General features: G+C 42.2%; 1 protein-coding gene across 1 annotated transcript; it reads right to left on the reverse strand.

Moving 5' to 3' along the window:
- Positions 1 to 1,131: 1,131 nt before the first annotated feature.
- On the reverse strand, positions 1,132 to 7,793 carry si:dkeyp-51f12.3 (uncharacterized protein LOC107988041 homolog). Its single transcript, XM_040127724.1, has 7 exons — positions 7,234 to 7,793; positions 6,673 to 7,009; positions 3,920 to 4,065; positions 3,103 to 3,158; positions 2,604 to 2,798; positions 2,425 to 2,501; positions 1,132 to 1,824 (listed from the first exon to the last, which is right to left on the reverse strand). The coding sequence occupies exons 2-7, from the start codon at positions 6,936 to 6,938 to the stop codon at positions 1,713 to 1,715; spliced, it is 852 nt and encodes a 283-aa protein (XP_039983658.1). The 5' UTR covers positions 6,939 to 7,009; positions 7,234 to 7,793; the 3' UTR covers positions 1,132 to 1,712.
- Between the last annotated feature and the right edge of the window lie 4,412 nt (positions 7,794 to 12,205).

Consider the following 12,205-nt stretch of genomic DNA (forward strand, 5'->3'; position numbering starts at 1 on the left):
CAATCTCTATCAAACTTTCACACACACACACACACACACACACACACAGACAGACACGCATACACGCGCGCGCGTCTCTTGGTGTCTCTCTCTGTTTCAGACTATTATCATACAGTTCATGCGGATCCTACAGTTAGAATTAAAACCTGGAATAAAACACGTAGTTGCGAAGACATACCGTGCACTTAAAGGGGCACCTCCACCGACTTTACACACGCGGATCAGTTTAGTCATCACATCATCTGCCCGAGACAACAAAATGTCCTCTGTGACTCTGGACCATCGTTGCCAAGCCTGAGAAAAAATCCGATGAGGTCATCAGGGTTATCTTGGGTGTGCAAGTGCAACATTGGCGGGGAGCGCAGACATTGTTTCCACTGCACAGAGTGGCTCCTCTGTGTGAGGCAGCTGCACAGCCATAGGGACACACTGCACTGCTCAACAGAGGTCAGATATTTGATCCCAATTTTTAAATTTTGTTTATTTCTGAACTGCTGGAGTGATGTAACTGCGCTGCCTGATCCAACAGGGACTTGAGTAAAAAGTCTCAAGCCTGGAAGATTATAGGGGACAGGGGTTTATGGGGTTAGAAAATGAATGTGATGCTCATGTTGTCCAACTTATTTGCTCGTGGGCCTTTGATGTGAAATGGGCCCGAGGCTATAAATGTATAAAAGAAATCCTGAGTTACGCTGGTGGCATTAAGTTTGAAAGATATTGGCATTTACCAGGCAAGGAGGCTTTACTGAAAAGATGCTGCTGAGTTGCATTATGGGAATTGTAGGATCTAGGCATTTTTGGAGCTTGATCCATACTAGAGACTAAAAGTCAGGATATTCAGGATGTGTGGTGCACCAGTTCTGACCACTGTTTTCTTTCACGAGTCCTCCAACTTTATGGAAGTGCAATACTTACTAGCTAGAGTGGCCCTTTAATTACATTGAGGGGACAAAAGTGTGTCTTAATGTGCTTAATGTGTAGGTAAGTGCATGTGTTTTGTGCCTGTCACTTACTGTCCCTCAGGTTTATCACTCTCGCTCTCTCTCTCTCTCTCTCAAGCTCTCTCACTCTTTCATGTAATAAACAGTGCCATCTTCTGGAGCTACCACGCAACTTTATTTACGTCCCCCTTCAACTCAAACATGTGTTTTGCCCCTTGGTATTTCACTGAGTCATTTGAGCTTCACTGTGCAGAATGGTGTATGTGAACTTTGTTTTCACATTCATTTGTCGAAGGGGGAAAGTTTGTCTGACTTCGCCCTAAATCAGAGTTTAAGACATTTACATACAAACGGGTTCACAACTAGTTTTGAGCCAATCTAGTACGAAGCATCGTGCGTCAAACAGTTAAACTTTTGAAATGAAAGACATTTGCAAATTCATAGATTCAGAATTCTTCAATGAAGGAAAAGGAGCAGATATACTAAGTTTTAAAAACGAAGTTCATTAAAAAATTGTTGTCAAAATACCATTCAAGACATTATTATTATAGTTTTCTGTCTTAAAATGCCTCAAGGGAATCTTTAGTGTACTTAACAATGACACAAAATGGTGCAAAACTGTCTCTATAGAATCAGTCACTTCCATTATTTTTACAAATTCAAACAGCATGAAGTGTGAGTGATGTTGTGATTCAGTAACAGGTCGTAGAAATGCATCAAACAGAGGACCCCCATTTCTGTCCCGAGTGCTGTGTGGTACCCCGGGGTGCCTCAGACCAGGTGCAGTGTGGGACAGCTGTGACACTGGCTCTTCAGGGCCTCAGGGAGAAGTCTGCTGCTACTCGACTTTTGGCCACAAAAACCGGGAAGAGCCTCAGGATGCCTAAAATTAAATGAAAAGAGGGGGAGTATGGGGGGAGACAGAAATAGTCTAGTTCCAGCATTTTGTCTTCATTTTCTTACTTTTTTTTTTCTTTTTTTTTCTTTAATCTGAGGCAGGATTTTGCTGAGCATGCACGTCTGTATCTGGCTGCTGAACATTCAAGTAATTACAAACACTCACATGCCGGAACTGTATATTCCAACCTCCTTTTTCAGCCACTGGCCACTACCCTAACTGAGGCTCAAGTGCTTTAATCAAAGGAACATTAATGGTCCTTGTTAAGGGTGGGGGGCATTACTTATTCACCATCTCCATCCTTATGTTTCCAAGTAATCTGCCCTTTTCAGCTACAACCATCAGGCCACTATCACCCCCTTTTTTTCTCCTCTTCCTTCCTCAACGATCTTATTTACTTCCCTCCTCTGCTCTGCTACCATTACATCACCATTCATTTTCCTGTAGGTTATAAAATTAGTACTTACAGTGTATTAGTAACCCCCCCCCCCCAGACGCATTACACTGCAGCTGTCACTTGTCTGGGGGCCATTAGGACAATGTGTGCGTTTGTCAATGTGTGTGTGAGTGCATTTGTGACAGTACCTTTCATCTCTTGCTTCAGCTGAAGTACACACTAGATCCTCTAGACTTTTCTCATGAATCTGAGCAGCCAAAATGACCTAACAAACACACACTCTCCGTTAACAAATCCATTCTTGCAAGACAGCAATCATACCAATTATTTCCTGTCTTCCTTTCTAACACACACAGTCTGTATCTACCTTTGGATAGCACTGGCACAGGCTCCACACAGTCCCAGCACACACCATGGTGACGCCCAGAGCACACATTGTGGCGTAGATGTGCGGTCGCTCCTGAGTCATGATGAAGAGGCCCACTGCCGCCACACACAGCCCCGCCGCTATCAGCCCGTACCGATACGGTTTCCCCTCTACCATCGTTGCAACCCCTGCTGGCTAATGAAGGTCTTATTTGTGTAAACTTAACACTGAGGCACCTGTCGTACGGTGAGAAAAGACTTTGGTGTTGCTGTGTGTCAGGGCTTGAAGATGAGGGTGGAGGAAACGCAGTCAGGGTTCCACTCTGCTGCTTATTACAGCCTGCAGACAGCCCGGTCAGGTCAGGTATAAAATTGCAGGTGTGTGTGTGTGTGTGTGTGTGTGTGTGTGTGTGTGTGTGTGTGTGTGTGTGTGTGTGTGTGTGTGTGTGTGTGTGTGTGTGTGTGTGTGTGTGTGTGTGTGTGTGTGTGTGTGTGAGTACCTGATAGGTCACCTTGGCAAAAGCTGCAGGCGAAAAGGAGACTCGCAAATCAGCTTCTGAACAGCAATGAGTTGAGTGAGTATTTATGTTTGCTTGGTATAAACATGATTTTAAATAAGTCTGCACTTTCCTTCCCCAGCTTCCAGGGCTTCCCTCTTAAATAAACAATCCATTATTTCTAAGAGCGACACCACCCACAGAGAGCTCCGTAGCTATTCATTAACACAAGTTTATAATAACATCTCAACACAGAACTCACAGTGGATATTCTTCGAACACTGGATACAAAGCTAAAAGATGAATAACACTGTATTTTAACATTCTGCCGTCACTGGTTGAGGCACTTTGCATCGGAGTAAGCTGTCAATGAATCTTGTGCAAAGTTATTACAGGAAAGACTGCAGATACAAAGAGGAGCCTTGACGAAAGTTCTTATTTTGTTTGAAGAAGAGTGCTGTGCAGCCACAGTAGTAGGTCACCTAAATTCAAGCAGGCCAATAAAAAGGCCCTTAGCATAGAGAGTGAAGCAGTTGTACTGATCATTTCAATTCCTTTCAAAATCAATCATAACACACGTGTGTAGTAGACATGGTGGCCACACTGGGGCTCAGTCTGTAAGTCTTTAACCAGCTGCAGTCTCTTCTTACTCCTTGGCTCGTGTTCGGGATCAGGGCGGCTATCCTAAGGCACACAAGAGGCCCGCTGCAGCGAGTTCACCAATAGCACCAACTGTTCATTTAACGTTCTCGCTGAGAACCCAAGGAAAATGGCACTGACATGAAGTAACAATGTCCAACCAGAGGTTAAAGTGGCTCACTGTTTTCCTGGCTTTTCATCACTGTGTCGTAGGATGGAGGCGGCTCCATAGTCCAGGGTGGTGGGGTGGATGGGAGGGAGGGTACAGGCTCTGGTCTCCGGCTGACAGAGTCCGCTGACATCTCCCGACGAATTCGATCCAACCGCCTGAAGAGAAAAAGCAAGAGAAGCAATGAGAAGTAACTAAAAGGAATTTAGTATACTTTGTGCTAACAAAGCTCTTTTACACTACAACTACTCCTCGCACCTAATCTTCAGCCGACAGTTAGCTCCTTTCAGTGATTACATTTCGCCTAAAACACATCAAATTTTTCAAGGCTACACTTCAGCTAACAACCGTTTTTTTTTCAATGATTACACTGTAAATTAGACTTAAAATTTCAATTTTTTTCGATTCAATTTCAATTAAATTTCACCTAAGACCTCAATTGCTTTAAGTGTTTACAATTTTAAGTGATTACACTTTAAATAACACTTCAGCTCCTTTCAACACTAGCGGCATGTCTCCTTTCAGGGATTGCATTTCACCTAAAGCTCTACTTGCCTTCAGCGCTTACACTTAAACTGACATTCAACTCTTTTCAATAACTACACTTTAACTTACACTTCAACTCTTCTCAGCACTTACATTTGATACTGATAACCAACTCCTTTCTGTGATCACATTTCATCTAACACTTCAACTCTTTTCAACATTTACACTCAAACGAAAGAAAACTTCATTCATCAACCAAACTTTATCTGACACCTCAACTCTTATCAGCACTTAAACTTCAACAGCTGCTTTGATCAAATGTGATTAAGCTAACACTTCAACTAATTTTACACTTGCCCTTGGATTGATAGTTACCTCCTTTCAGTGACTGTACTTTTTGTTACACCTAAGCTCCTTTAAGCACTATTACTTCACCTGATAGTCAGCCACCCTCAGTGAATACTTTTCACCTAAAACTCCAACTCCTTTCAATGTGCACACTTCAACCGACAGAGCTCCTCTTAGAGATTACACTTTAATTTACTCTTCAACTCCATTCAGCACTTACACTTCAGCTGATAGTTACTTCCTTTCAGTAATTACAGTTTATCTTAAACCTCAGCTCCTTTCAGAGCTTCCACAATTTGAAAATTCTACTCCACTGAGCTTATAGCCTGGTTCCAGATATTTGTTTTGTTGCCTGCATCTAAATTTGTTCATCTCCAACTACAGAAATAAGAACATTTAAATATTTATCTGATCCATGTGAAAATTGTTAACTGCTCCTAGCAACTGCTACTGCAGCTCAAATCAATGGAGAGAAACAAACTGGCAATTGAGCCCTATTATCAGTCTGATCAGGCCGTTTAAACCTCAGCTAATTTTGGTGCTTTCTCATTTCTTCCATCCTTCTTTTATGTCAAAACACTCTTACTTCTCTCACAACATTCCCCTCAGAAAATGCATTCTGTAGTTTGCAAACTTTGTTCTCCTGTTGATGATTTTATTTCATCCTTCTAATCCCTAAAACAAACATTTAATTGGTTCGTTCACTGTCTGAGTCTCATATTTAAAAGATGGTTAAGGTTTAGAAATACTGATCATCCTGAGTTTTGTCAGCTTAGTGTGTGGAGTTAGAAAAGGCCTTGATGATAGAAACAGTGCTGCTGGTGTCTCTCTTCCACAGGGCTAGACAATGAGCAGAGCACATCTCGTTTTAAATTCACAGGCTATCCTAGATTGCCTCAGACAATGCCAGGGGGAGTCTGTTAGCCACATGTGTGTCTGCTGTTTTCTCAGTGACCTATTTCTATAATCAGTCTATAGTCAGAAAATCTCTTTCTTTCGTATTCTTAATGTCACAAGCCCCCTGTTTTCAAATTGCTTGAGTGCTTCACTGCTCTTTGTCAAACTTTGCACTAGAACTAGTACATGGTGATGTGTCCAAGAGATCTGTTCAACAACAGCGTTTGTCAGCTCATCACCCTGCATGGCTCTGGCATTTGTCTGTGTTGCGTGTCTATTTATCTTCAGCAACACAAGGGAAGCCTGAAAAGTTATTCACTTTGAATGTTTAGAAGTAGGCAGGGTTGGTTTGTTAACAATAAAAATGGGGCTCCGTGCCAGGGGTTTCCAACCTTTTTGCTCCCCTCAGGATGAATTGTAATACCTTAATTTTATATTTGGCCCTATAATCAGATAAAAACTTTAATTTGTCCTACTTTGGTTTATCCCTAAATACCCTTTAAACTTATGACAACTCCATCAGCGGCAGCTGCACTTTATGTTTAGTGCTAATTAGCAAACGTTAGCCTCATGGTAACACACAAAACTAAGTTGGTTATTTTGATAAACACACCTGCTAGCTATCAGCGTGTTAGCATGTTAGCATGCTGACATCAGCATTTAGCTCAAAGCACTGCTGTGTCCAACTACAGCCTCACACATCCGCTAACGTGGCTGTAGACTCTCAGTCTTGTTGACCTGTGAGCCCTTGAAATGATGCTTTCACATGTTGCATACGTCTATTTGCATACTTGTTTGAGGCCCAAAGAATGTGAATATATCCAGTATTTCATTGGAAAAAAGCAAAGATTGGACAAAAGTTAAAAAGTTCATAAAATAGTGTAGCAGAAGAATGTCTGATTTATCCTGTGACACCACTGAGGGGTCCAGCCCTCCATGCTATCCCACATACTTTCTTTTGTAAAAAATGGTGAAAAACTGCGTCTGAAGCAGTGTTTATCTTTCTTTTGTCACACAGTGCATGTGGAGGCTACCTTTGTATGGCCATGGCCTGCTGGGGGCTGAAGCGTGTGCCCGTGCGGGGGTGCAACAGGAAGTGTCCTGGCACTGCCACCTGGAGATTCTTCATGGCCATGCAGAGTCCACTGACCAGCAGACCCACCCCCCCCAGGCCCAGGAACACCCCGACTGCAAACACTGTGGCAGACTGATAGGGCATGCCCACGCACAGGACCGTGAGCCCCCCAGCAGTCATCAGCAGAATGCCCAGACAGAGCAGCATGCCCTTGGGGAGCGGCATCTCCGGAGCCCTCTAGGAATCCCCCTCTTCCAGCTTACAGCTGCACCTCCACTTCAGCAGCAGCAGCCAGTCTGCGGGAGAGAGACGAGAGGGCTCAGATAGAGCATCCAAGACTACAGTGTGTGTGTGTGTGTGTGTGTGTGTGTGTGTGTGTGTGTAAGTGAGTGACAGATGGAGAAAGAAGATAGAAGCAAAAGGGAAGTGACTTCAGGGGGACACAACACGCATACATGCAACTTGTAAATCATGTTGCACGTATGCGTGAAACATCGAAAAACATCGATCCTCTCCCTACCTGATGGGCAGTCGCGGTCGGGAGCTGTTCAGCAGATGCGCGGGCTGAGAGCTGAACCATCTCTCTTCTCCCCTTCATCAACTTTAGCCCTCCTCATGATGCCCGGATGGCTTCCTCCCTGGCCCCGAAAAAAACTCCGCGAAAAACAGCCTCCGCGCTCCGGTCCGCGTATCCTGCGACCCCGACGCGCCTCTCTCATTGTCCGCTGCCCCGCCGCGTCGCTTTCTCTCCCCGCGGGGGAAGCATATCCGGGTTTGGAGAGATCACGGTGGGATCGCGAAATCAGCGGGGCAGGAGTTGATGTCGCATGTGGGCCGGGCACCGTTTGGTTTTCATCTGGCCACAGCAGCGGCAGTAGCAGCAGCAGGAGAGTCTGTGCCGTGTGAGGAAGTGTTTTTTCTTTTTTTTGGTTTTTTTAATGAGGGAGGCTTTTCAGTGACGAGGAATAGAGGGCAGGGCGGGCGCACGGTCTGAGCACTGTCACCGAGCCTCTGTTTGGGCAAAAGAGAGACTTACAGTCCCGGCTACACACAAACCGACAAACTCTGACAAAGACTTGATTGAGGTGGAGCACAGCTGGGGGTGGAGCGGGATGATCCTCACTTCCTCACTGGCCAACATGGGTGGGGGGCTGTAAGAGGGAATGATTGGCTTAATATTACTGTATTGATTATGAATAAACTGGAGTGGCGGTCCAGTAACTGACTGTTTGCGGCACACGAGCTCTCGATTTCTGAGAGGGGTTTAATCTGCTTTTAACCTGTTGCCCGAAGCCCTCAGTCTTTCTTTAACTGCTTAAACTCGTAAATCCACCTCTTGAACGTCTCCATTAACCCTCTATTACTGCCACGCCTCACTTTTTTGATCAGAGATCCTCTGACATTTAAACGTATCAATCCAAAAGTGATCGCCGGACCACCCTCACCAGGATATTTTCTTTCCTTACCCCAGGGCAACAGTGTGCCATATGGGCATGGCAACACCAGGAAGAGTGTGGTTTCCGTAGAACAATACAGTACATATGATCCTTGTTTCTTGTTTCTTTTCTTCTCTGTGTTTTTTCAAAATACATATTCTAAGGCCCAGTCTCCATTTTCTGGTTTCTCATTCTGTGTGGAGCTTCAGGGAGCCCTTGATTTTGGTTGTGAAGCACAGATGAAAACACAACATCATAGCTGCATCGGCTTTTCTCTTGATTCATCAGAAACATGTCACCAAACACTACAACATGTAAAAATAAAAATATGTACAAATGGGAGAGTGTGAGGGTCAAAAGGCCTTTCTCAGAGAAATACTCTATACACCATATAAGAGGGTTACGAATATTTAAATTCTTTCTTCGCTGTCTGGAGCTTTCAGTCATACCACACAGTCTTCATCAGCAATGGTTCCTGGATAACTGGGCAGACTTCATGTGCTGATTTAGATCATGTGACATCATCGAAAGCACCAGAACAGCTAATCAATAGACCCTGTGGTGGTCTCAGTCACCGCTGAGTGACATATTGAAATCCAAGGCAGTCTTTTTATGGCGTCACCATTCTCTCAGATGGAAATATTCAGAATGATTTATACGTCATTTTGTCCGCATTTTCCATTTTGGTTCATTTTTGGTTTTTATCGTTACACTCTAGCAATGAACTTAAGCCTCAAATTGCATAGTGTAGAAGTTTTACGATGGGGACGTGATATTAACCTAGTGCAGATTGCCAACAATCCTTGCTGGTTAATGAGACAATAAAGTGTCTGATATGGGTTCCTTTATCACTGTTTTATTAAATAAAGTTAAATACACACAAACCCAACAGTGATTGAAAACATGTCACAGGAGTTTCCCTTGAGTTGCCTTTTCCAAGGATAAAGCGTGTCAGTCACAGAGGCATGCATATTCAGACATATATAAAAGGAACAGGGTGGATTGTTGGTAATCATGATTCCTGTCAGCTCTCCTGTTGCCGTAGTGTGTGTGCCTGTATGTGTGAGAGAGAGAGAGGGAGAGTGTGTGTGTGTGTGTGTGTGTGTGTGTGTGTGCGCACGCAGGTCCATCAGAGCAGCTGAAGTCAGTTGTCCTTGTGCTGTCAAAGATCACAGCAGTGTATTTCTGGTCATCAGTTCAGTGTAGTGCAGCATCTTATTTTAGAGGTCACGAAGGCTGTGGGACTTGTGGCGATTGTGGGAGGGCTGACAGTAACATACAGTATACCATCCATTGCTGTATTAATTTTCAATAAATCTCATATACCAATATTTTGTAACTGTGAAAAATAAATGAAACACAGTCTAATGTGTTTTATTTATTTTTAAAACAAAAATTAAAAGCTCATCTTTTAAATCATTTACAATGAATTGCATACTTGGATTTTTGTGTATTTTCCATTCCTCTTATTAATTTCATTATGGAATGAAAAACAACTTGCTGCATAGGCTACAAACAGGCCTAATGTAAGATAGGTACACCATCATAGTGATTATCACATCACCTTTATTTTTTTAATTATTAATAATTAACTAATGTTGGTTACATTATCATACGTTCAATTGGTGCATGTTTTTGTTAAAGCGATTTACATTTTAAATTCTTCCTTGTTGGTCCATTCATGCCCTATTTGGAGTTCTTCAGTGTACAAGATTTTAGAGATGGCTGCCAAACTTCCCTGTTGGACTTTTCACATTGGATTGTAAAACAACATAGGAATGCATTTGGGGTGGTTACAGACTCCCACCAGCACCTGGATATCTCACACCAAAGGAGTTTTACAAACAATTAATGATTTTAATGGGATGAATTAACCTCCCCGAACAAGTTTGAGATCTCTGCAAGTTGATTAGCACGCTGCATTGACATTTATGGATAGCTACGGGCTTCTCAAAGGATGGGAAAACATATTAACAGTATACCAAAAAATTAAAAACACTGATGTTGTGCTTTAAAACAGAGAGATTCTATGGTTACGGTAGGTCAAGTTTTAATACTTAAAGCTCAGTGTTCTTGTGAACTGTGGAAAAACATAATGTCAGATGAGTCATCGTTCCCTGTTTTCAACAAGTTGATGTGTACATGTGTGGTACACAAACTAAAAGACCTCTAAAGGCCTTGGGTGGCAGTTTCCCAAAATGAATGATAACATCTGTTCTTTGGTGGAGCATGTTAATCCTGATGGGGACAACATTTTTCAGGATGATATTTTTTGCCTTTCCCCGAGGATTCACAAGGATCACAACATTTAGGATAAAAAAACAGAGAACACTGTCCTCTGCCATCACCAGGAAGGAGGATACTCCAGTTAACCAGATGTTTTGATTTGAAAAGTAAGGAAATCCTGGATTTTCTGTGTGCTTCTGTAACCATGGCAACTGATCCCTTAAACTAGCCTGGATTTAGAAGGTTAACGTAATCTTAACCCCTGCCTGGTTTTCAAGCTCCAAGTGAAACCACCAATATAAAGCTCAGGCTTGTATTAGTATCAGAGTAGAGTCTTTGCAAAGCACTTCAGCAAGTACACTAGAAAATAAGCATTAATTAGCTTTTATATTTATTGTACTCTAATTCTAATTAAATACAGTTAATAAAGACATTTTGAGACCATGTCTGTAGTTGCATTTTGACTTTTTCAACATATACTCTCATTGCAAACATCAGGTAGGTCAAAATAAGATTAAAGAATTGATGTTAAGAGATTAAAGAATTGATGAAGCAGGTGTTACAGGAGACAAACCTGAGGGATATTTAAATGCTATTTCAACCATATGGAGTGAACTCTGTCACCTACCAACTGTCTTGCCAAGCAAATAAGTAGTTTGCTTTACTTTAAGGGTGTCTAGTTTAATGTAATCTCAATAGAGATTACAGGTTAAGAGTTAGACACTGGTAAGATTATAAAAGAACACCAACATGGGCATTATCCCATGGTTTGTTTTTCATTCTTTTGAGTTTACTCCACAATTATTTACGTTCCTTTCTGTGTAATATCTAAACTATTTGTTTGTGTTTTGAATGATTTCATTTACTTACATTACTTAAATAAAGCTGCATTCAAAACATCCATTCTGAGGAAAAGCTGCAGTGCATGCAGAGGTAAAGGTCATCTAATAGGCTAGGCTATGAAAACGTAGTTAAGCAAGCTTTCATGTCCTGCAGGCACTGTGGATGTAGTACTAGCTGTCCACGTTTAGTACGCTGGCTTTGTACTGTTTCTTTGCAAATGCATCAGAAATAAAAAAAACATTAGAAGACGGAATGATAAATGAAAGGGTGTTTTGCTACTTTTTCATCTTTACTAGTTAATGTTATCTAGGTAGAAAAAATAATTCAATTCACTGTGCTGTGCTACCAGCGGCTACTGGTATCTTTTAAGGTGGAATGTTTTCTTGCATGTTACTCAAAGCATGAGTTGATGTTGTGAATCAACCAGTACATAAATATACCTTCAATATGACAACTTTGACCATTCCATTTGTTTTTATTGGCCCTGTTGCATCACAACACTTTGTCGATGATTGAATCTTCAAGCGTTTCAAAAATGTATATGAATTTAAACCGGATTTTGCAAATTGCGAACATTCCGTTTACTCACTTGGAGAAAAAAAAGTGGCGGAGCATCAGTCCGGTGTGCTCCGGCAGCTCTATGTGCATTTAGTGAGCATTGCAGATGTTCTTTTAAATGAATCCTCTTTACTGTGACTAGACGTGACCTGTGCTTGATATGTCTGCTCCACATAAGCTTAGCTTAGCATTAAGGCTGGAAGTCTGCAACGGGCCAAAAATCTGTCCAGCGCATAACCCCCTATAAAACCATGACTTGTGTTTTTTGCACTTCGAGTTTTGTACAGTTTAAGGAAACAATATACAACATGTTATTTAATGAGCTTTAGGAGAGCTGCTTGGTGGATGTTGACACCTTTAGACAGAAATAGGCTAGCTGTTTCCCCCCATTTCCACTCTTTATGCTAAGCTAAGCTAACTGTCTCCTGG

The sequence above is a fragment of the Xiphias gladius genome, chromosome 6, assembly GCF_016859285.1.
Source record: "Xiphias gladius isolate SHS-SW01 ecotype Sanya breed wild chromosome 6, ASM1685928v1, whole genome shotgun sequence".
NCBI lineage: Eukaryota > Metazoa > Chordata > Actinopteri > Istiophoriformes > Xiphiidae > Xiphias > Xiphias gladius.

Excerpts from the sequence above, each read along its gene's own strand:
- si:dkeyp-51f12.3 (XM_040127724.1), bottom strand. The coding sequence starts at position 6,938 with ATGCCGCTCCCCAAGGGCATGCTGCTCTGTCTGGGCATTCTGCTGATG. Across the intron at positions 3,159-3,919 it reads GATGAAAAGCCAGGAAAACA|AAGCTGATTTGCGAGTCTCC; the intron begins GTGAGCCACTTT and ends ATTGCTGTTCAG. Across the intron at positions 2,502-2,603 it reads TGTGCCAGTGCTATCCAAAG|GTCATTTTGGCTGCTCAGAT; the intron begins GTAGATACAGAC and ends TGTGTTTGTTAG.